Source organism: Sinohyriopsis cumingii, chromosome 13 (assembly GCF_028554795.1).
Source record: "Sinohyriopsis cumingii isolate HCF-2022 chromosome 13, ASM2855479v2, whole genome shotgun sequence".
Taxonomy (NCBI): domain Eukaryota; kingdom Metazoa; phylum Mollusca; class Bivalvia; order Unionida; family Unionidae; genus Sinohyriopsis; species Sinohyriopsis cumingii.
The window spans coordinates 56,779,072-56,804,731 of record NC_142973.1 but is presented as its reverse complement, the minus strand read 5'-3'; the positions used below and the strand labels follow the sequence as shown (position 1 = coordinate 56,804,731).

At 34.9% G+C, this 25,660-nt stretch overlaps 1 protein-coding gene across 3 annotated transcripts in view; it reads right to left on the bottom strand.

The window, feature by feature from the left end:
* The window catches only part of LOC149785627 (putative RNA-binding protein 46), a 136,010-nt gene that overhangs the window by 80,308 nt on the left and 30,042 nt on the right, over positions 1–25,660 (bottom strand). For all 3 annotated transcript variants that reach the window (XM_089979444.1, XM_089979446.1, XM_089979445.1), the window contains exons 2-3: positions 17,748–17,928; positions 13,427–13,527 (exon numbers count right to left, since the gene is read on the bottom strand). In XM_089979444.1, the coding sequence (XP_089835570.1) occupies positions 13,427–13,527; positions 17,748–17,928 (282 nt within the window). The remainder of the gene's footprint in view (positions 1–13,426; positions 13,528–17,747; positions 17,929–25,660) is intronic.

The following is a 25,660-nucleotide window of genomic DNA, read 5'->3' as shown; positions in this document are numbered from 1 at the left end:
ATTTTGTCAGATCATTATGTTTCTGAATTCAATGGGAAAAATTAACAGCAAAATTAGGTTAAGAAATATGAAGCATGTGTACAGTTCATTATGTTCCAGAGTCTATGAACGGTGTCTGTACAAATTTCATACTGTTAATATTTTCTCATATGCGTTTCCGTGTACATTTATCCATTGTATATTTCCAATAATTAACGCTAAATGTATGCCTATTCGTTTGAACGACCACAGCAAGAATAATTAACAATCAACACATGCTTTCAGTATTCATATAACTTTTACTTCAGATTTTGTGAATATCAAAAGAAATGTGTGAAAACTACTATACTAATCGTTGTGCAAAAGTGCAGAGAACAGCTTTCGTTTGGGAACTTGCTTTTCCATAATGGTAAAATATTTTAATAAAAATAGGAAATTAATAACAAGTTCATAAGCAAACACCATACACATGTAAAACCCGAGAACTAAGTGCAGTAGGCCTGCAATGGTCACGAGTCACTTTCGTAAATTTTTTAAAGTTCAGCCTATGTACGATTTCATACCCTTTCAATTTCCAGCTAATATACCGGACATTATTTAGTGGTCAACTGATTGCGTCTAATAACACTGCAAAGCCCAGCAAACATGTTGGCGGCTTTCATTTTTTGATGTTTATTAAATTGTGAGAACCTTTTATCAATCACCGCATTGTCTGCGGCTTGGTTGTTCATGCAGTTAAAGAAGGAACACATGCTGGCTATTGTTTGAGCAACAATTGTATACAGAATTAATTGAAGAAAATCACAAAGATGAATTACTGGCTCTACTCATGGATCAGTAATAAGTAACATTTTGGTTAATGTTTATTTTGGCATAATGTTTCAAGAACATGGAGAAATTATTAAATTTCAGAAGCTATGCCAAGATCTTATTATATTAAAATTCATACGCAAACTCTTCTTCAAAATGATAATATGTTTTACACACTGTTTCTCATACTTAAAAAAAAAAATATTCCCAGTATGAGAACAATACACACACATGTATTTAAAATTTCAGGAACTACACCACGATTGTATTATATTCGAATTCATATGCGATCTCTCCCCTAAAATGACAATACATTTTTTATACACTATTGTACGTACTTTGAACAAAAAATATTTTTTCCCATTATGAGAAAAACACACGTACATGTATTTCAAATTTCAGGAACCACGCCATGATCATTTTGCATTCGAATCAATACGCGATCTTTTCCCCAAAATATGAATAAAGTCTGTATGCACTACTTCACGTACTTTGAAAAAAAAAAATTTTTTTCATGTGCAAATGAATATACGAAATTTCAGGAGCCACGCCACAATCGCGTTATATCAGAATTTGCGTTATGGCAGGGTCGCACTGTATTGTAAGGTATCTGCCCAAAAACATTTGACAGCACATGTTATATACATGTTGCTGTAGAGAGTAGTACTTGTGACATGGAAACTATATCCAGTTAGAAGTTGACCTTTTGCAAAACAATTAATTGATGTGGCAGAGTTTTTTAAAACTCCAGTGCTCCCATATAGGTTGAAACCAAAACAGAATACCAAAATTCATCACAATTCCTGTTGAACAAAGATTCCATCATAAAATGAAGTACTTGAAATGTTGGTTGCTCCTGCTGCCTTGATGATGTCATCACACACTGGAAAAAACTGTCTCTGGGGTTTATGATCAAGTACAAGACCGTATACTTTATTCTGGATTTCTTGTTTACTCAGTTCAATTCAAAACATTTCCTTATGGATGAAACAGGTGGGGTTTTTTTATTAAAAAAAGTATACATCTATTGCTATGTATATTTAAACTGCAGTCATTTTTTTGTCCTTGATTGTAAGTTGGATATTGTTTACAAAATGTTTTTGTGGCCAAGTGTTGTCCATGACCGTAGGTTCTAAATAGGCTATTTAGATAAAAGTTGAGTTTAGAATATTCTAGAAAAAGACTTATTTTTAATTTGACTGTGATTTTCCACTGGATTGATTAACATTTAGGTCAAGTGAAAATGTTTATAAATGAGGACTTGATAAAAAAATTAATTCCCATCTTAGATCAGTCCCTGTAATCCATTTGTTATCAGAGTTTTACAGTTGTGTTAGATATAATTTGAGAGGAATTATTTAGTTAAGTTATTCACTGGACTATTGGTTTAATTTCTTTCTGTTACTTAATTTATGACCTTGAGTCAATGCACTATACACTGCCAATCAGACGGTCCTTTCTACCAGACAGCATCTTCCCATATGTAATTTTTAGGCAGATTCTGCCTTGATTGAAGGTGGATTCAGTGTGTATTCCGCTGAAAGCTCCAAATTTCAGATGGGCTTTAGGCAGACTGGGAATGCAGATAAGATGACAGACTGGATCCATCTAATTCTGTTTCTCATAATTCCTCCAAAGGATACCTGTTAGAAAAGTTCCAATGTCCTGTGTAATTTTGAACCTTATCAAAAGAACTACAAGCACAGATGGATCTTTGGACTTGGGATCCAATTTTCATCTATACAGACTGGTTATTTTTTTAAATATTGTTTCAGAAACTTTTGTAAAAAGAATTCTGTCTGGTCCCATTCTGCAATGATCCTTTTAATAAGTATATGTTCTGTAGATATAACCGACAAGATTGACGTAGAGAGCTTTCTGACTGGTCAAAAAGTTGGTATTTGCCAAATAAATCTTCACACAACAGAAACTGATGGGAATGAGCCTGCTTACCAAACATGGCATTTCAAATTGTCAAGTGTGAAATGAGTTTGAATAACCATTTGAAAAATGTACAGAAATGAGAATGGTTCAAATGGCAAGCTGATGGGAATGTAATTGGTCAATCTATACAAAAACTGAATGCCAGGACTAGCATTTTTCTATTTTTGCCATAAAGATTTGATTCAGAACTGCAATTAACAGCTTTACAACAGCGGCTAACATGTACTGTTAAATGAGAAGGAATTGAACCATTTCGAAGCTATATAACTCCAAAATGATTCACTACCAGAATTTAAGGAGTGTCAATGTATATAGATCATTTGTGGAGAAGTGGTGATATTGTTCCAAGGTACTAATGTCTATCAAAGATGGTCATATATTTGCGATGTTTTTTTGGCCCACAAGTAGAATCATCCTTCAAATATCCTGAGTGGTATTATTGTTTATATTAGCATAATATTCTAGTTCTGTTAGAATTCAGAGTAAAATCAGAGTAATTATATCATGATAAATATTTGCCACAGCTGCTCATGGAACAAGGACTCATTCTCACAACAGCAGAGCTGCCAACCCTGACGAGTCCGACTCAGTAAGGCAGTTGATTTTTTCCACAAGATTGACCAGTTTTCAGTAAGGTGTAGAAGAAAAAAATCAGTAACTGCTAATGTAAAGCTGGAAAACGTAATTAAGAGTTTGACGCATTGACGATAAACATTATGTTCAACTGAAAAGTTTGTAAAGTACATGTAGACTTTATTTACCACTAGCACAGTTGCACAAATTCTAGTTCCATACCCTATGCAGCCCAATGGCTTGTTGCTATCTCTCAACTAGACATATTTCTTGAAAATTCTTTTCCATTTCACATGATGACGGCAATCATATCTCCCTCCACCAGTCATGCTCAAATTGGCAAATGGTGTCCAAAAACGTAATGGTGTCCTTTCCAGTTTTTATTCACAAGTATCTGAATACTCCTTTTTATTCTTCTGTGTTGATTATTAACACTTTTCTAGAAGCTTATTTTCCCTTTCATCTTAAACATGCATCTCTTTCTGGATGCCATTTTTAAAAATTCTGTTATCAACAGTTTGATCATGCAGACGCTTTGCATGAACAAATATGTGCAGTTTAAAGCATCTGGGGTGCTGCTTTAAAGTTAGTCTGGTTCCCTGACTAATTTCACTGATTCTAAGATGAACCCCGGATCCAACTAAAACATGGATTAACCAATTATCAGGATTTTGCGGCAAAGATCATTTTTCCATAGTTTTTGCTAGTATGCCGTACAAGTTTGTATTTTAAGGGTAATTTTTAAGACTTGCAGCAAAATCATAAGAGTTGGCAGGTCTGCAACAGCATCATAATTTGTACATTCAAAAGTCAAGTCTGCAGTACAACTCGTGCATCTCTTGGATGTCACATAATTGTAACAGCTGTATAATTTTGTTTTTATGTACATTGAAATATTACTCATGTTAATAAAGTTCTGTTTAATTAATGTCCATTATTTGAAACGTTTTGAAATATCTGTGAAAAATTATTGAAACTTAAGTAAAATACTATATAATGGTCAAAACTTCAGTGAAATCTCGCCAAATTTTTTGTAAAATCTCACCAAACTTTCATAACAATTTTAGTGAGATCTTGTCAGAATTTCAGTGAACATTTTTGTTAAAATTTTGGTGAAATCTCTCCAATACTGTAGTGAAATTTTAATGAGATCTCACCAAAATTTCAGTGAAATGAAAAAGACATAAATGATGCCATCATGGAACAGGTTTTCTATGCAAGAAAGAAAATGACAAGAAAAATCGAAATTTTGATAATATGTCAGAATAAAATTTATGATCCACTGTAAAAAAAATTGCAAGTATTTATCATTGATTTCCAATAATTCCTAAGCATCATTAGGTTGTTTAATTGGAATCTGAAGCCAATTTTGTATAGGATGATTTTTATGTGGACATTATAGGCAGCCTTTTTTAAGGCTTAAATCTCATGCAGATTTTATTTCAGGTGGAAATCTCTTTTTATTTCAGGCAGAAATCTTTGATGGACTTTTTTCGTTTAAGCAGAATCTTAGGACATTTAATTTGCATAATTCGCCTAAACTTCTGCCAGAAATGCACATAAAGTCAGCTTGAAATTCACCCAAGCTTCTTTAATTGAACAATTTATGGCTTAGGCTGAAAATGCTTTAAAAAAAAAGGTCTACATTCTGCCTCAAGTCCACCTGGAAAATTTTGTATGGGTTTCATTGGTTTACATGACAATACCTTTGAACAAGCTTTGGAGGGAAGAGATCCAGTTCGGATTTGTCTCAGGCGTGACGTGGGTCCCAAAATTTCATAAATTCATTCACACATGAAAAAATATTTTTTATGTTCAAAGTAAATAAAATAGTGTATAAAAAATTTATTATCATTTTCGGGAAGAGATTGTGTATGATATGGTTCCTGAACTTTTAAATACCTGGAAAAATATTTTTTTAAAGTACGAGAAATAGTGTGTAAAACGTTTATTATCATTTTGGTGAAGAGTTCGCGTATGACTTAAAATATAATATGATCGGTGTGGCTTCTGAAATTTAACAATTTCACTAGGTTTTTGAAGTGTTATGCCAAAATGAACATTATCGGAAATGTTCAGCATCTTCTTCATTTAAACTGCCAGATTTGTCTTTTGTTTTCTGACAGCAAACCATGGCAGTTAATCGTTTAAACCATGAAACTGGCCTGAGCACCGAGGAATTTTGTCCAGCAGCTTTGACAGTACTTTTGATGTGTAACTGTTTTTTTACTTCAAAATATAAGCATGATTTCCATAGCTGTGTAAAAGGGTTCTCAAGGTCACTTCCATCAAAGCAAATTACAACGGACTTCTTACAGTATTACGATTATTTCTGAAAGATTATTTCTGAAACTTCCTTATTGTGTTTTGGAACTATTATTTAAGTTTAATGCAGTGGTGCATATGATTAGAATCAAAACATTGTACTTCAAACAGGCGCAAGTTAAACTCATCAACATACATGCAGTGATGCCATTATGTAAATATACTGAACAAGTACAAACACTGAACCAAAGTGTTCCAACACTATTATTGTTTGTTGATGTCATACTTGGATCACATTTTAACGAGTTAGGTACACTTTCATGGCAAGGTAATAAAATAATTCCTGGTGCACTGATACACAATTCTAATGCAATAATGCATAAACAAACAATAATGAAATAGAGCCAAATTGGAGATGTTTCTGTTATAAAGGCATACAGCAAACCGCTAATGCTAAATCATTGCCATCATCTGATCAAATTATACATATCTAAATTTGTAGAAATAATAAGAAAACAAGAAAATTAAATATATTTATTGAATTTTCAAACATATTACAAACTTTTAAAACTTCCATGTGATAATTCATGATGATAGTATGTATTTTTGGTGTCGTTATGATCAATAAAATATATCGATCAGTTACAATTTTTTTTCGAAGGTGTCCTAAAACTTATAATACATGAAAAAATGCTGTTATTTCATGTCTCAACATTTAATGTTCATAAAAAAATTAACTTTTGAAAATAATTAAGCATGTCCCAAGACTAATAGTGTCCTAAAATTTACAGTCATTATGGGCACTCATTTTTAAACACCTCTGCACCAAAGAAATTTCCAACTTGTGAACACTTTTCTTAAATATTTTTTAATGAATGACCCTTCAAACTAATAAACCCCTTGTCAAAATCCTTTGGACTAACCAACTTCCAAGCCTGTGAACCTTTGAACCCTTTCCTTCGAAGTTACAATACCTTTGGATCAATGAACCTTCAGATTACTGTACCCTTCATTCTTCAAACTTGTGAACCTTCTGAACAATGGAACTTTAAGCCACAATGTTCAGAAAATAGAGCTCTTGTACAAAAATAGTTCTGACTTGTGAACCTTTGCAACATCAAACACTTACATGATGATATAGACCATCCCAGTGGCCTAGTGGTTAGTGTCTGCCTTGGATGTGGGAGGTCATGGGTTCAAACCCCAGCTGAGTCATTGCAAAAACTTATAAAAATGGTACTAACACCTGCCTCACTGGCACTCAGCATAAAGAGGCTAGTGTTAGGGCTGCTTGGCCTAGTGTCAGGATAATGTGATGGGATGGGACATCATGCTACACGCACACACACACATACACACACACACACACACAGACATATGTTCTAATAGTTAAGGTTCTGAACAAACTTCAGTCAGAATCTAAATTAAATCCAAGACTGCTGGTGGTGACATGTATTGTGTTTTACCATCAGTCTTTTGTTGAACCACAGTAATATTACAAAAATGGTACTAACACCTGCCTCACTAGGTGCTCAGCATAAAGAGGTTAGTGTTAGGACTGGTTGGCCTGGTGTCAGGATAATGTGACTGGGTGGGACATCATGCTACATGTCTGCGACATGATGCCTTAGTGATAGACATCACTGTAAACTGCCACACTGCAGACATCGTAGCGATAGGACTGAAAAATTGTTAAAGCTACATTAAAAATCCAAATCATGCACACACACACACACACACACACACACACACACACATGATGCTCAAGTTTACTTTGTGAGTTATATATGCAGGTATGTAACTAATGTACAATATTGTCATACATCAATTGAGTACATGTTTTTCCAAGTTCAAGTCAGCTTGAAGATTTTGCATCAGTGAGTTACTTACAATTTCTGTTAGTAATTGTGAAAGGCAGGAATTAACTTTGATACAAGGCAGTTCTACAGAAAGGGAGCCAAATGATCAAGTGTGTAGGTCTCATTGTTAATACAAAAGGTAGAATTAGATCTTTGCAAGTAGTTCATAGCAAGACCATTGCCCATTTTAAACAACTAATCTGACTTGTGCAAGTAATGGAAGACAAAAAACAACAAACCAGATCAATGCAAATATACAAGACTAGAGTACTGATTAGGTCACAAGTTTTTCTTTTGATCAATGATTTTTCCTTTATGAAAATCAAACAATGGATTAACCTGTTGTTATTCAGTTTGATTTGCAATATTTGTCAGGGCCCCGAGTGGCCGAGTGGTCTAAAGCGCTCTCCATTACGGATCACTGCCATCTCACCTCTGTCTGCGTGGGTTCAAGTCTCAGATTCGGCTAATGTGGGTATGTGAGAAAGCTTGCCAGTAGCTTCTCGTGGGTCAGTGGTTCTTTCCGGGGTTCTTCCTCCACCATTAATACTGGCCCCCATGTATAGCCTACTGTGCTGAAAAATGGCGTTAAACCCTATAACAACAACAACAACATTTGTCGACATAACAGCAAAGAAAACAAACTTGCAGAAGAGCTGACCTGTTGTGCTTTAAGGTTATCAATTTGCACATGAAATTAATATGCCAGTAAAACTGAAAATGAAAACTGTTGACGTCTTCTGTTATGCTAGGTTATTAGTTTGCACATTAGCATTTATCTTTGAAATACATAATTGTCAACCTACATGTACCTAGGATGACTATTCTGCATCCATTTGTGACAATAAAAACAGCTAATTTGATAATTAATACAAAATAGTACAGACTAAAGATATCAAATTTTAATAATGCTTTCATGTAGCAACTGAAATAGCCTGCTTTTTCCAGTTTCAATTACTATGCTTTCTCAATCACGTTGTGATTGGCTGTAAAAAAAAAATCGTACACTATGTTAACAAGAACTCTTGCAAGAGGTAACCATTATAACTTAGGTGATCTTATTTCAATTCACCCAAGCATGAACGTGATTTTATTACTAATCTGTTTGGCTATTTTATTCTTTGCAGGGATTACAAGATCACTGACTTCATATGATCATTAAAAAAATATTGTGTGACCTGCAGCAGAAATAAGGGCATGAATGCATCTGGAGATTCCAATAACGAAGTATATAAAGAGTAATTGTGCAAAATTTAATATTAATAAATTTTGCGAGGAATTGTCATTATCTCAATATTATCTAAAATTTTATTCGGCATTATGTATCTTACATTATATTTTTAAGAATTATAAATCGTCTATAAGTAACTGAATGATCACTTCTTTTTTCAAAATTAAAACAGAATCAATTTGCTACATTGATGTAGAAAAATCTGTGCCTCTTTCACTGTCTGGACCTCTTTAGTGCATACTTGCAAGGGTCATAAACAATAAACCACACCCAAATTATCAAGACCATGTCCACTCTGTGGTGGTCATCAGATCAGACTCGTCAAGAAAAAATGGTCTGCAGAGTTTTCTCCGTGATATGCCACAGCAACTCTGTCAGGATGCGCCGAGATGGTGGGGGTCTTTTCCTTCATTCTCTTAACTCTCCACAACCATTGCAAAGCATGGGATTTGAAAATCATGTGAGCTGTACTGTATCTACAAATCACCAAGTATGAGTGCTATATCATGACAGACCATTTGCAAATTAATATCCTTCCATATTAGACACAGTTCACCAACATCAATGTTAAGATAATATTTTAGTATTACCAGTATTATCTACCATGCCACTGCCCGTGAACCATTTGTCCAGTTTTTTGGGCAGCCTGTAAAGAAATGTCTAATTCATGCTTTGTGTTTTGGATGTCTAATAATGTTGTGTCATCTGCAATGAGTTCTGTAGATGATACAGCGTCCCCCCGCCCCAAGAAAAAAAACTGAACTGGCAGGTCATTATCAAATAATAGAAATACAGTGAGACCCCATAATAGTACTGTCTGTTATAACAGGAATTGAGATATAGCAAGATTATGGCATGGGTCCTGAAATTTCATATTCCTTTATTTTTCTTGGACAAAAAATTCTTCTTAAAAGGATGAAAAATTACATGTAAAAAAAATGTATTATCATTTTGTGGAAGAGATTGTTTAGTATGAATTTTAGTACAAGATGACTGTGGCATAGCTCCAGAGATTTCATATCTATGTATTTTTCCCCGTACATGAAAGTATTTTTTTTCCTCCTGAACAGTATAAAAAATAACAATGTAAAGAGTTTATTCAGGGATCATGCTGGGCTTTGCAAATGTTGCAACAGATTTTTTTTTCCCTTATTGGCAACAAAAGTATATCTGGTGATTTTTTTGGCAACAATGTTGCATGTTTAAACTTGTAATCTTGGCTTTGAGTGGAAAAATTCAGAGGCACCATGAAAGGAAACCACAAACTTGATTTAAAATGCACTGCAATATACCGTTTCATAAACGAATTCTTTGTTCTTATTAACAAATTCCCTTGACTCATTCAGCCCCAGCACTGTTATCAGTATCTCTGCTGCTATGCCCCAGAAGCACTAAGCTGTGTCTAGCTGCTTGTGCCCCAGTTTATACGTTTGAAAAATTTTGATAACATCGTGCACATGCATTCACTCTTACCTTAATTTTTCTTCTTATATCCAATAAAAATCCACGAAATTTTCACCAATTATTCCAAATGAATTTGTCTATACAATGATGTATTTTCTTTCCTATTTGTCCAAGCCTTTCACAACTTATTTATACACTATTTACAAAATTATGTGCAACGTTTATCTGCAAGAACTCTATCATCATTGCTGTCAGCATCCTCGTCTTCTGACGATTCAGTCTCAGAAACTTCAATGTCCGAATCTAAATCTCGCAAAATATCCAACTGCTGATCATATCTTTCCTCAGCTTGCTCAATATTTTCAATATCAAACCAGAGAAACTCATTTTTGCTCTCATCAAAAATCACTCTTACATCTGACATCATTTACAATTTTTCATGAACAGAACACATGTAGATAACCTGCTCTCAATTAGTAACATTTGGCTTCTGAACGATTCAAATTTGCACAAGCAAAAGTAAAATCATTTCTGATTGGTTTAATATTGGTCTGATTCCTGGAGAAAAAAACCATTTGTAATCAATCAGAGATGTATCTGACACACATTCACCATGACTGGAGACGGGATTGGCCACTGAATGCAGAAACCGGATCATGTGTACAGACAGGATCGGGGCCAAATGAGTTAACAGTGTATTGTTATTTCCTAATCTGCCTATTCTGACTGGTCTGAGTACTGCATACTTTGATACACTTCAATAGTCATGAAGGCAGGAACAGTAACTACTACAATTGGCTAATTCCTTCTTTTTTTTAACATACCTAGAATAAAAAGTTTTGCTGAAACTTCAAAGAATTTTTTGTTATCTCTGAAGCACAGATCATTCTATATTAATATTATAAGCAAACAAAAATAAAAAAAGACTAAATCAAGGTTCTACAAATATTTGATGTTGCCACTGCAATAGGAAAATGGGCATTTGTTTGGTCCTCAAAAACTGTCCTTTACCAGCGAGTTCATTTAAACATGCACTGTTCATCAAATAAAGTCGACTACAATCTTCAACAAAAACAAATAACCTTTCATTTGTTATGCATATTTAATTAACATTGATGGTTAGATACTTTTTTAATTTATTATTTTGTAATTTCACTTTCTGCTACATGTATTGATAATGTTACACTGTATGTTGGACTTGACCTTAACCAAAATCAAGTTCATTTTCTGCTTGTCCTGAATTATCGATTTTGGTATTTAGTAAATATGTTCATCTCTGTCCGAATCTAGAACTTTAGAATCCCCTATGAATTGCCAGATCTACCTGTTGTTTACTCACATTTTGTGTCGTGATTTTAGTAATACGTTTCTAAGTATAACTAACATTTATTTTGTAAACAATTTAACTAGTTTCTAAAATGTTTTTTCCATTAGGCAATAGGTTTTTTATGTAGAAAATGCTAATTGCAGCCTTAAATCAAGTAGAGGACTACACAGTCTTGTTACTGGAAGGCTCATTCATTTATGTTTAAGATCTACCAGAATCATTTTGTATTATTGTTGTGACTAAAAGTTTATTTGGGCTGCAATTTATTTCTTTAAATTATTCAAGTGATTTTTCTCTAGAAATGCAGAGTGCTCATAAAAAAAAAAAAAAATGGTATTTTTTGACAAAGACATTCACTGGGATTTATAGTGAATTCAAACCTGGAAAAATATTACTGTGGTTCAACAAAAGACTGATGGTAAAACACAATACACGTCACCACCAGCAGTGTTGGATTTAATTTGGATTCTGACTGAAGTTTATTCAAAATGTTAATTATTAGAACATATGTCTGTGTGTGTGTGTGTGTGTGTGTAGCATGATGTCCCATCCAGTCACATTATGGTGACGCCAGGCTGACCAGTCCTAACACTAACCTCTTGAAGCTGAGTGCCTAGCGAGGCAGCGAAGATATGTCTGTAATTCTAGGATTATCTGGGATTTAATTCACATTACCGCAAGTTCTTTTTTTTATTACATTTTCACTTTGTATTCTAGGTAAGTAAATTATTTGTTACAGTTTACAAAACTTGCTGTTTGTCACTCTTTCTGTTACTTGTTTTAAGAGCACTGAGTTATAATATATCAAAGGAAGTCAGCACCAAACTTAAATAAATCAAAAGAATCTGATGGATTTTGCATTTTCCGAAGTGACTGGAATATGTTTATTGTGCTGTGAAAGCTTCCTCTGTGCTATCAATGACAGTATAAATGCAAATTAAATTTATAATCTTTTGAAACCATATGTATCTGACCATCAAGTTAAATGAAGATGGGGTATCTCACAAAGATATTTGTTAAACTTTTTAATTTGTTCACATTTTCAGTACCCTCATCACTGAGTAGCCACAGCAAAATGATAGCTGTGTCCAGCTGACCTAAATCAAGGACAATTTAGTACATATACATATATCATGTAAACATCTATAGCCGTGTGCTACTGATGACAATAACATAGTGAATTGTGTAGTGTTAATTGAATATATATCAAATGAGGACTACCATTTCTTTTTTTATGTGCTATTTGTTTTTTCTAATGGGATGTCACTGATACATGAATTTTTATAACATGTGACCTATACTTGAATTTATGGATTTTTCATATACTTGTACAGTACTAAATGGATTATAGATTGTACTACACAAATACAAGCTGTCAATATACAAGTCTATTTCAGACTAATTTGACATCATTAAATCAAAAGCATGTATTTTTGTGCCCACTTTTGTTACCCCCCCCCCCCCCACTTCCTGGCCATTTATTTTGGGTACATGAATCATTTTCTTCAGCTAATTGACTTTGGTTGGTTATAACATGGTTCAGTCTACAACACAGGTTATGTGGATCCCAACCACTGTGTTATTGCAGGGTCTCACTGTAGTAATAAACCTAGCACTGAGCCTTGTGGGACTCGATATATTTTATCTGTTCCAGGTTCAGACAAAACATCATTTATATAAGCATGTGGTCTTCTCTCATTTAATAAAAAAAGTCTAAATTTAACCATGTCATCATCACATTGGTAAATTTTCAGTTTGCTCAAAAGGATTTCATCATCCACCATCTCAAAAGCTTTCCAGAAATCTATTAAGTACAGGTCCTATCATTCTACTTTAATCAAGTGCTAGAAGCCATCATCATGAATGAATGGACAGATGGACATGCAGATGCTATGTCCCCCCAATCGTCGCAAATAGATAGGGGAACAAAACAAATCTTAATACATTTTTAGAATTGTTTGTGTTCACTGTCATACAAAGAAAATAAAGATTATTATATGATGACCAATTATAATCTAGTATCATTGATGTTACCTGAGGCAATGCATTCTTAGTCCTGGAGTATCGAAGATATTCTGCCTTGTCCACAGGTTTTGCCAGTACAACTTCAATTTTGGAACCTTCCAGTAAAGCACCTTGAATAAAATACAACAGCATAACAGCAGTTTATATAAGAGTATTGCAAGCAGCACACAATATGTCAATCTTATGTCCATTTTCCCTACTAATGATCTTGACTGCAGAGCTGCAGATACAACTACTGAATACCAAGGTGTAAACCTGGATAAAGTTGCATCAAAAATCAGCAAAAAATAAGTGATAGCCTGCATTTGGAGACAGGCCACTGACCTACATTACCCTTGTTGTGAACTTAATCTTGAAGCATGTGGTAAGATTGAATACACTAGATATTGCCCAGTCAAGATAATAACAAGCTAGAGTTTTATTAAAATTTCTTCACTTGTTACAAAGCTATACCCATACATGGACGGAGGCCAGTGGTTAATATCTATATTATCTTAAGGCAAGTGGCATAAATATGATACTTGTTACTGTCAATTTATGATGTATAACTAGTTAAAGTTAGACATCTTCAATGGTTCAAAAATTGGTTTCTGGACAAGGGTACAAGTCAAAGAAATGCATTTTCCTATGCTGTTACCTTGAAATATAGCTTGCTAAAGAGTTAATACAATATCTTCAGTGTTGGGGTGGAAAATCTGTAACCCGGCAAATGATATAAGTCACAGAAATGGGGAGTGGGTGTGGGGGACTAATTTTAATCATGTAATAGTCACCTGTTGCTATTGCGTAACTCGTCTTTTTCAGATAGAAAATACTCTCTACCATATGAAAATTCACACTCCCGCAGGCTGATTCAAAATGTTCTGCATTCCAGAATGTTGTAAAGTCCAACCTATAGCTACTTGCCCAACTACACTGTCCTTCATTTTATTTCAAGACATAGTCTTTACTAGTGGGACATCAGTGCAGGGTGGAATGAGGGACTCCAGCAACAGTAACAAGTAAGCATTACAGCATTACAACTAGTTTTTCCCCATCACCACCCAGAACTAACTTTTAATGTTAGTAAAATGTGACCTGTTGCTATGTTGCAGCTGAATTCGCCAGTTTGGTGAGAGGCATATGATCCCAGAACCAGTGAAGTAGAAAAAAAACCACAAGGATTACTCACCCTCACTGTACAAGACAGTACTATTACTGGGTATTATCTGCATGGGTCACTTTATTAGCTACACCAATCTGCCCCAAAGAAAATCTGCTTTGCTTTGGTAAGCCAGTGAGCAAAGGTAAAAGGTAGTGTGAGATCAACAAAATACAGCTATCAGCACATCTCTCTGAGACAAATGAGTTTAACTGAACATCATGTGGAAGTGGAGAAATTCCACTTAAAAAGCCATGGAAAAGGATAATGTATACCAATAATTTATTTTCACCACAGCATCCAGCAAAATATGATGGGGAACCGGCAATCAAAAGAAAGTCGTCCTTCAGCAGCTTCAAGGAGGCTGCCCAAAAGAGGTCAGTCTATGAGGCTATGGCTACTACTGACCTAACCCTTTTTTCAATAAAGTTTCCAGTGTTTTAACTGGAAGATGAACCCATGTCACCATGGAAATTTCCACTTGTGCCACTTTGGCATCCAAAGTGGGAGGTTTAAGATGCAAAAAGGGGCACCAATCTTAAAGCTATCTGAAGAGACCAAGGGTCTCAACATAAAAGGGAGGTGGGGGGAGAAGACAGACAAACCACCACTTCCATCATCTGGAAAATTGCTGGCCCTTACTACTTTATTACACCTGTGGGGAAAGCTTAATTGTAGCCAAGTGAGGAAGCAGAAAGAGATCTGGCTGAAAGTTAGTCCAAAGTTTCTCCAAGCTGGAAAGAATTTTAGTGCCATCGGAGCCTGAAAGCTTGGGGCACAGTTCATTGGGCAAAATCAAAAGACCAGATCTCTTAGTACCATGCTGCCTTGACAGACAGGAGAAGCAGGGAACCAAAGGGAAGGGGTGCCACCTTGGCCTGTTCCGCATCAAATTCATGCTAACTGATGAGGACAAAAAGCACACTTTTCATCCACCTCCCACTCCTAGGAGGCAGAACTATGCAACCTAATGTCCTTCTGTTGTGGGGGAGACTTGAGGGTAACAGGAACCTTGACCAGTAACTACCAACGTGAAGCCAACAGACTGTCCCTAGTAGCAGACTCAGCAGGTGGATGAGAGCAACTCTCTACCTTCCTAGGCTGTGTTGGGGAAGGAGGTCTGTCCCCTGTCTATCACTGTACCGTACTGGCTCCAACAACTGGTGACCAGTACTGATACAACTCCATGGTCTTAAATAAAGTAACAGAAAGAGTGAAACCAAATTTGTTTTATAAATTCAACAAATAATTTATTGCCCAAAAATAAAGAGTGAAACTGTTTAAAAAAATAACTCGGTATTGCCAATAAAATATCAAATAATCCTAGAATTTCAGCCACAAGTCCTCAAGAATAAAGTTCAGAAAAATCTTTAGTGGTATCCCAAAATAAATCCAATGCTGAAAGTGTTGATCTGCCTGTGATGGCCTGAATAGTAATGATGTGCCAACAGTATTTTGTTGAATCACAATAATAATATCCAATAATATATCCATTTGAATTTCACTATTAAATCCAAGTCTCTATTTCCAAGAATATTATTTTACGTGAGCACTTTGTATTTCCAGTGGATAAATAATTTGAATAAATAAATTCCAGCCCAAATGAAATCTGGACACAACAATACGACTGATTTCTGCTTCAAATGTTATTGCAGGAATCCCCTTCACCAGGTGGTTCAATTCCATCGCTGACAATTAGCCCAGGGGACTGAACAGGGGTGTGGGGGTTACAGGATGTATATACTTTTGTACTAGCTACTAATTCACATGAATTTAGCTGATTTTTGACAATTATTTTTTAGTGCAGATCTAGACAAGAAGCAAAAATAAAAGTATGTCTTTCATAGTTTTCTATACTTATGGCACATAGTATCTAGATTGCTCTTTTTATGCTCAGATTAGGCTATTTTGCTGTGCTCTTTTGGCCACTTATATTAGTAATAATTATGCTTATACCTTTTGGGGGGGGGGGTTTTGACATGTATGAACGTACAACAAAGCAGTTCAGGTTCATATTTAATACAATTTCCCTTTGTTGGGTACCCGGGTAACCAATCGTTAAGATGGACAGTTACCCAGTAGAAGTTTCCTAAAATTTTGACATCCATAAACCTTGTGTGTCTGATTCATCACTATCAGGGATGTGGTGCCGCTATGCCCATTTGGCATGCCATGCTATCCTTGAAGTGCAGCCTTTACAACATAAGGGCTCTTAGAGCCATGTGTTGCAGCTCCTCACTTGTGGGAGGATGTGACACTATGCAAGATGTGAGGCTTGCAGTGCTTCATCATTAGTGATGTGCCTGGCTTCTCATTCCTCTTGTGTGATGCACTCTTTGAATATTCAGTCCCTTCTTCTGCAGGGGCCTCACCTACCTCTCTCCAAAGAAACTGGCCCATAATCTACTGTGATGCAAGAATGCTCTTCTGACTTAATCATCTTTCAGAACAATTCTTGGGACTGTGAGAGGGAGAAACCTGACGATCTGAAGGGGTAGGGGAAAGGAGGTTTCCTTCGCCCCCTACATGTTTCTCTGGAATTTTCTGGATTCCAGATTTTGGCTAATCATAATTTACATAATGCACAACAGTTCTTCCATGTCCATTTTGAACAAGTAAGGTAGTCTAGAAAAGTGTTACAGGGCTCTTCTTGTAACCACACTTTTCACAGACTGTCCTGACAATGTTCTCTGAAATCAAAATCACCTGCAAGAAAACAATGGATAATGTTATAAAAATTGAACACATGTGAACTCACTAGCTGATTATGTGTTGTGTGCTATATACAACCCAGTGCATGCACTAGGAAAACAATGGAAACTTGCCAGTCTTTTCTTTACAGTAAAGTAAAGATGTTCAAGTGTTAAACCTATATTAAGGAACACACACAGTAACAATGCAAGTCACAAGAACAATTATCAATTTTTAAAGATGGAAAAACAAATTTTAATTCCTGCCTTGTTACAGCTAGAGCTATTAATGGGTGCTTGGGTACCTTACCCATGGCTAATAACCCTGGTAATAAAATGAAGCACTGTGTATCCATTAAATGTATACAATTCTTCCATGTGGCCCCATAAGTCCTTGGCTTGTAAAGGCAGCACTTGCTTTGGTTTTAAGTTGACAATCCTTTTGATCAAGCCGTAAATATAATAAATGTACTTGTTCAATGCCAATTGTACACCTTACCATCCATAGCATTCATTGCTGTGATAGCATCATCTCTGTCATGGAAGTGTATGAAAGCATAATCCTTCAGCTTCTTCACACGCTCAATTGTGTCCTCTTTGCCACAGGCCTTGGAAAATGCTTTTAAGATTGTGTCCTCCGTTGTGCTCAACATCAGGTTCCGCACATACAGAATCCTCACCTAGAATTAAGATTCACATTGAAAAAGTCTTTTCAGAAGAGTGGGGGGGGGGAGAATCAGGACAGATGAGACATACATAATACAGTATTTTTTGTCATCAAATATGCCTAACAGTATTTGATGATATAGAATAAATGTTATGTGAAAAATATCAATTTTCTTAGAAATAATAAACAAAACTTCAAGCTGGTGCTTGTGTCGTTTACAGGCAACAAGAGATAAAGTCTGATCACAAGTGAATTCAAAACTTAAAATTTCAACTGAAATGTCAACCCATAACCATGCTGCTGTAATAACATGTTGTACTTTGAACTTAAGAGAATTCTCTGGCACAAAATGCTTCTGATATCTACAAAAATGATGCATTGCAGTTAATGAAAAAATCTGACTTGTCATTATGTTATCTGACATCATAACTGATAAATTTGGACTACTTTACCTGATATCATATTAAGGAATTTGGACTTTCATGTGATGACTACATTTCAAAGCTTCTTAACAAAACAATACATACAAAAATTTAAAAAAACTTAAAATACAGCATAAGTACACATAGGCTAACCTGAGCACGGAAGAAACTGAATTTAGTAATTATATACTGCAAAATTTGTGTTAAATATATATTTAAACTCGTATTCTGAATACCCTCATGAAATAGAGACTATTTTTAATTTTTAGTAATTCTATTGTTCAAGATAATAAAGATATTATCACCAGGTTTATATCAAAGATCAGAATGTGTTAATATCAAAACGTTTAATAATAATAATAATAATAACAATGATTATTGTTATTTAAACTACTCCATTATTCAGTAAGAAAAGAAAAAGCTTGTGACTGGTGTACTTGTTTCTTCTATCTAATTTGTTATGCCTATCCCTGTTATTGTTATTCTATTCCTGTCAGTTCTTTTCATACTAAATAAAAACTTCAGATGTTTATGTCTTGGAACAACTGTTGTTTAATCAAATTTCTGCTCTATAGCAACATAAAATACTCGATCAATTAATAAAATACTATCACAAGATGAAATCCTTTTATTTTTGGATAAAGAGGCCCAGTTTGATAAAGGATGGTACTTCCCTTTTTGTAGCCGTAAGACTGATATTAAAAAGAAAATATTCATGCAACTGAGAGGGAGTAATTTGCAAACAACTTCTAGCTCCACACTGAATTTATCTTGATTTTATTCTGGATGATTTTTTTCACTGCTAATTTGGGAAATTTCACTGCAAGTAATACCAACACATGTGCAAAAACTACAATTTTTTTTTCTCCACGAGACTGCAGCTTGGCAAGCATTTTATGCTGTTGCTGCACGGTCTTGCCTCCATAATCTTGCAGGTTATATGAAATGACCTCATAGTCCTGCAGCACATAATCATCTGGTCAATCATTTTGCAAATTAATATTTACTGCAGTGCATGACAATCTGCAGTTTGACTGTTATCATGTGGTTAGTCATTGAAAATCAGGTGATGAGGTTTGCATGTTGTATCCATGTCTGTTATCTCTTTTCCATTTTTTCTGTGGACAGGTTTCTTTTTTTCTTTGACTACATAATTTAGCACATTTCAGGATATTTACTCAAAAAAGGTCATTTCCCTATACATTCTAACTGAGTTCTAGGCTGCATACATGAATAAGGACCCACCATTTAATTTTCAGAATGGGACAGGGGGACGTGGGGGCCTGGAATTTTTTAGCAAAACATTTTTTCCCCCGAGAAAAATGCTTGAAAAATTATTCATACTCAGAGTTATAGACAAACCAAAAAGCAAAATTCTATTATACTGATTGTATTAGTTGACCAAAATGAATTATCGTGAGATAAAAAAAACTACAACTCTTCCTTGACAACTTGCACACAACAGAGTCCAAAAACATAGATTGCACTAAAGCGAAGGCACGCGTTATCAAGGGACCTCCATAACAATGTGAAATGATGCCATCCTCGCTGGACATCAAGAAAACCGTGGGGGCACAGGGTTGGGGTGAACTGGTCTGTTGAATGGCTGAATACTTGTTTTAGAATTGCATTGTGAACAGTTGTCAATAAAGCAATTTTTCTAACAAAGTTATTCTTTTTTTATGTTAAAATGACCTTTATTTTCAAGATGCCAACCAATGAGATTGTTAACACTATTCCAGCTGGTTTCAAAAACCTTCACGTGTACATGAAAACATTGTTTATTATATCAAAGCTTTATGTTGTTGTTGAGTAGTCTGGTTTGCAGATCTGTATGCTCCCTGTTTTGCTCTCTACTATAGTGGAATACAGTGCAAGGAGTACTAAGCAGGAAACCAGACTAGTTGTTGATTTATAATGACAATCAAACAAGATTCCTTTTATTACAAAAAACAGAACATTTAGTTTGTGAAACTGCCGTCATCATCAAAGGTAAATTTCTTTAATTTTTCTATTAGTAAAATACTGAAGCCATGATTTCAGTGCAAGTAATAGTGAAATGTTTTCTGATCCGTGAAGAAATCTCCGAGTGCCAATTCAGGAATTAAAAACTACAAACTCTGAAACTAGTTTCTCATTAACAAAACGTATCGATAAATCAGAATTTTATTTTATTTTGCTTGGCTATCTTTGATCACATTTGTCAGTAAGTATGCCAAGTTAAGATATAATAAAATGATCACTTGAAACGAGATTACCTGACACCTGACTGGGGCCACTAGGTCTTATGCAGGTTGGATATATATATGCATGCCTTTAACCTTTCATTTCTTCTGCCCCATTTATTTGATGCAAAAGATGTAATGAATGTGGTAATAAAAAGAGGCCAGCTTTTAATTCAGTGCAACAATGCAACAAAAATACTTAGGCAAATTAGGTATCAAAACACTATCAGCACTTGATTAGATTCTCACAGAAACACTGACGGACACAGCTGTTACGGTAGATTGATATATTTCATATTTCAAAAGAACAAAGCACATTGTATTTATGATCATTACACTTAAAATTGAACTAAAAGATAGAATAAAAACATGTTTAACTTGATATAAATAAACCTCCTTAATTGGTATTTATTTATTAACCATTTACTCCCCAGGTATGCTTTCCTACGCCTTTACCTTTCCCCCATCTATGCATAACTATGTTTTTACCTCTGCCCCCCCATCTACGCATTATACAGTATCTACTATGAATATAAATGTCGATTAGCCGCAAAGTAACTGAACGCTGGTCAAAAAAGAAATCATCTTTACTAACATTCAATTTTAATCACATATTTCCTAACACTAGAACATCTAAATCTAAATTTAACAGACCAATTATACAAAGTTTTTTTTTTCCACGGCCGCATCCTGTTTTAAATGATTTATCAAGAAGATAATGCACTTTACATGTGACTGATTGCATTCAAGGGACGCCGCATGTTTCTTATGAATTTTACATCTTCCTTAATGTACAATCCAAATGAATTACAATTATGGCCTGTCTAGTGATCAGGTACTGCCTAAATACTGTGATGTCCACCATTATTACGTTTCTGCCTCTTGTCAGGTTCACTTGTAACTTATAGCTGATATTATGAGGAATGTAACACAACCACGGCAGTGAAAAGTGTTTGTTAAATATTTTCAAAAATAAAGTCACCAAGTATGCTGATTAAATACACGCTGGTATTTACATATTGATGTTTAAAGTTTTGAAGCGCAAGCTGAAGTGATTAAAACAAAGCAACTTGTGCATCTGTAGTTGTTTTTATCACGAAATGATGGCAAATAAAAACTTACGGTAACCCGGCACTAATAACAAATGCTGACTTGCGGTGGATATGATTAGATTATTTGGAGGCTATTCCAGCAATGCAAAAATATAATTTTTTGAAGATGAGGTTGCTTTATGGTTTAAGCAGTTTTTTAATGGGGAACAAGAGTATTACGTTGTGAATGTCATATGGAAGGCACAGGTAAGAGGGTTAGATTTGTATATAGGAAGCAAAGGGTTAAAGTGTCGCCTCAAGAAGGCATCAGTGTCATTTTCATTTATCAAAATTGTGCTGAATACTGCTATTTAAGGTATACCAAGAATGGTCCATGACTTCTTACTAAAAGCTGACAGTGCTGATTCAAATTTTCAGGTCATATCAATCGTTTTTTTACTAAAAAAAAGTAATATATCATGGTTTCAGTTACCAATTTTGATCACAATTTTCTTCATGTTCAACAAATAGTGCTAATTTTTGGGTACTTTCTAGTACAAAATATGGTCTCCATGACTGACCCCACTTTAGAAGTGGGTTTGTGAGTTATCAGGGAGTGGTGTATAAATAGAAGCCTTTATAGTTACAGGCCTCAATTTTTGAGGACCACGATTGCTCTCACGCGCGTTGTGCCCATGAACTTGTAAAACAAGCTTGCAACGTTTGTTTAGGATGTCTGGCACCAACTTCAATGTAGAATTGGATACTAGATGGAACAGTACTTATGATTTCAAGGTTTCTTGAAATGCAGTGTACAGTACTTGCCGTTTTGAGATCCAAGGATCTTGCTAAAATAAGAGAGCCTGGCAGATGATGTAATGGTTTGTCTAAAACTTCTTAACCCTGGTAGTGCTGTGTTGTTTTGGGATAACCTTGAAACCAGAGCTAATTTGTTTCTAACTGCCCTCTCTGGGTATGCTGAATTGTTTCAGAACAATACAGACTTCTTGGGCCAAATACATATAACAACTACAAAACTAGTATTTATAATCAGATTGCTGTTAAATTGTATAAAGTGATACAAACACTAAAAATGTCAGTGAAATTGATGTGTGTTCATGGTTAACATAGCAACCAAATAGAAAAAATGGGTGGAAAAGTAATTTTTGACAACCAAAAAAATTTAATGTAGTGTATACTTTTCCATCAAATATAGTTATTCTGAATGTGTACATGGACAGTTAATTTGTTTCTACATATTACATATCCTCAGTTCATCACTTTAAGGCCTAGGCTAGATAGTTAAAACTACCTTCAAACATGTCTCAACATTTTAGTATGGTAATATATTTAGATGGTGCAATATTTATGTAGTTATTATTCACAAATGTCTCCATATAAAACATAATTCTATCGACTTGTATAGTTCATTGACAGAGAACAAATACTAATCATACTAAAAATGATAATTATAAATTTACTTTGATTGCCATGGCAACCAAAAAGTAATGTTAGTGTTTGAAAGGTTTAACAGACTGTTAAAAAAAATTGTTGTCAGAATCTTTTATCCAGCTAAATACAGCATTCATTGTTCAAAGAACTCAATGTTATCAAGTTGCTTTAATTATGAAGCTAAAATAATAATTATCATAATGTAGAACAATTATATTTGTCATGGTTTAGGGCGAAGAGAATAATATTTATACAATTAAGTCAAATTAACGGAAAACTAGTTATCTCGTCTGAAAATTTTTGTTTAAAGGCAGCTGTCTTACAGATTTTTATGTAAACATCTCTATAATCAATTACTGTTGGTTGCAAGAATAAATTTGATAAAAACAGGTATCTCTCTATACATGTGACAAATGTAACAACTGACACAAAATCCATATGCAGGTTTGTTATCGACTGCAGTGGTTTCTATTTTTTCATCACATCATTGGTTGTGCCTGTGCGCTTTCTCATATTGTATATGTATCTTTCTTAATTAAGTATTGTTGGGGGTAACATATCGGTTGTGCCTGAGCGGTTTCTCATATTGGTTTTTTTTCTTTCTTCTATTGTATGTTTTGGGTCCTTTCAGATCCTCTTGTTAAAAATTTTTAAATTCATTTTCAACAACTGTTAGTGGCCTACCAAATATACGTATTTAATTCTTTTACATTCTAGTGTCTACATCTGAATGATTTGAATGCAATATCATCAGGTAGAGCAATATTATCACAGCCTCGACACAATAGAGTAGTGTACCAATTTTCGGTTATATATGGTAATGAAACAACTACCAAAAAAAAAAAAAAAAAAAAAGTCCAATGTGCTACCAAGATAGCTCTTTGATCTTTACCGCCAAGCGAGGCGGAAATAAACAACAGTATGAACACTAAGATGAAGTTTGAAACACTGGGGTGCTCTTGTGTCCGGTACACATGTATTACAGTGATAGTGGTTATCAGGTGATCTTTTCAGTGGAGCCGCACATTTGAGAGGCCTGAAAGTCATTATTACCGAACATTAACAAATATTTCTCATTGATTATAAATTATAGAGCATGAGTTACGAGGTTTTCAATGATAATCAATAACTGCAACTTGTCAAAAATATTTGAAATAAAATTTCTCAGCAACAATCTTAGCTGATCATAACTTCTACGTTGTCAAACATTTGAGGAAAAAATATGAGATCAAGTGTTTTATGTTCATTGGCCTACCTCGGAAACTAGGTCTCTTTTAACGAAACAAAAAGAACTGATGAGGGGAAGAAAAAAAAAAAGATTTCTACCGGGTCGAAAGTTCAGATATTGGATGAAGGTCTCGATTCCAAAGTCAAATACATTTCACATTGCTGGCGTAGAAGTGGGTTAAATTAAGAAGTGAATTTCTCTCTCTCTCTCTCTCTCTCGTCCATTTCTTTTTCAAATGGATTGTTGAGAGAGATAGAGAAACAGAGCAAGATGAACTTTATAATGCGATAAAAGTATTGTGATTTTTATGTTTTTTTAAATGATAGGCAAGAAAGGAATTCACACTATCAGTACAAAACATGCGTGTTACTCTGGGCAGTACTCTCACATTGCACCAACATGTCATGAGCAAGGCTGCATATCTTGAGAGCTGAGACGCATCAGCTCAATTCACAAATATCTTTCAGTTGATGCCACTAAAACACTTGTGTGTTCATTAGTACTTTCAAGACTGGACTATTTTAACTAAATTCTATCTGGTTCATCTCAATATCTACTCCAGAAACTTCAAAAAGTTCAAAACACAGCTGCTCGGATCATACTTAGAGTACCACGATCAGAGCACACCTCCCCGCTGCTCTGTACCCTACACTGGCTATCCATTCGATCCAGAATCAAACACAAAATCTGTTCTCTGTGCTACGTTTCACTGTCGGACTCTAGTCCAACATACCCATGTACACACCAGCAAGATAATTACGCTCCTCTTCTGACAATCGTATACTCATTATTCCCACTATGAAAACAAAGTCATATGGACAGCGTTCTTTTGCATACAAGGGCTCAGCAACGAGGAATGAATTGCCCACTGAACGTAGACACGAAGAAAGAGTGATCCCATTCAAGAGTGCTCTCAAAACTCACTTATTTCGACTGCAAGAACAAACTTGACGACCTAATAATGTTTCCTACCTTAAATATTCTCACCATGTTTTTTTATGCTTTCTAATTTCATGGTGTTTGTTTTCGTAATCATATCATTATATGTTTGGTTTTCTTTATTATCTTATTGGTGTTGTCTAAAGTTGTAAAGCGCTTCGCCCCCCCCCCCCCCCCCCCGGTAAAAAGAAATGGTTGGTCCCTTTCACGCTCGTCAAGTTCTCCCTCTTGATGACGCAATGTATCACCCAGTACAAGAAAAGGCTCTGCACATGACAAACTCGTTGCTAAATATGGCTAATATATAGTTTAAGCTTGATTTAGTGGAACTTTAAATTTGTTACTGAATGGGATGGCCATTTCATATTAATAGCGGAGAACTCGCCCTGGGAGAACTCATCCCAGGTGTCAGAAGTCGCCCCAAGGATCATATATACAAATTCTGAGA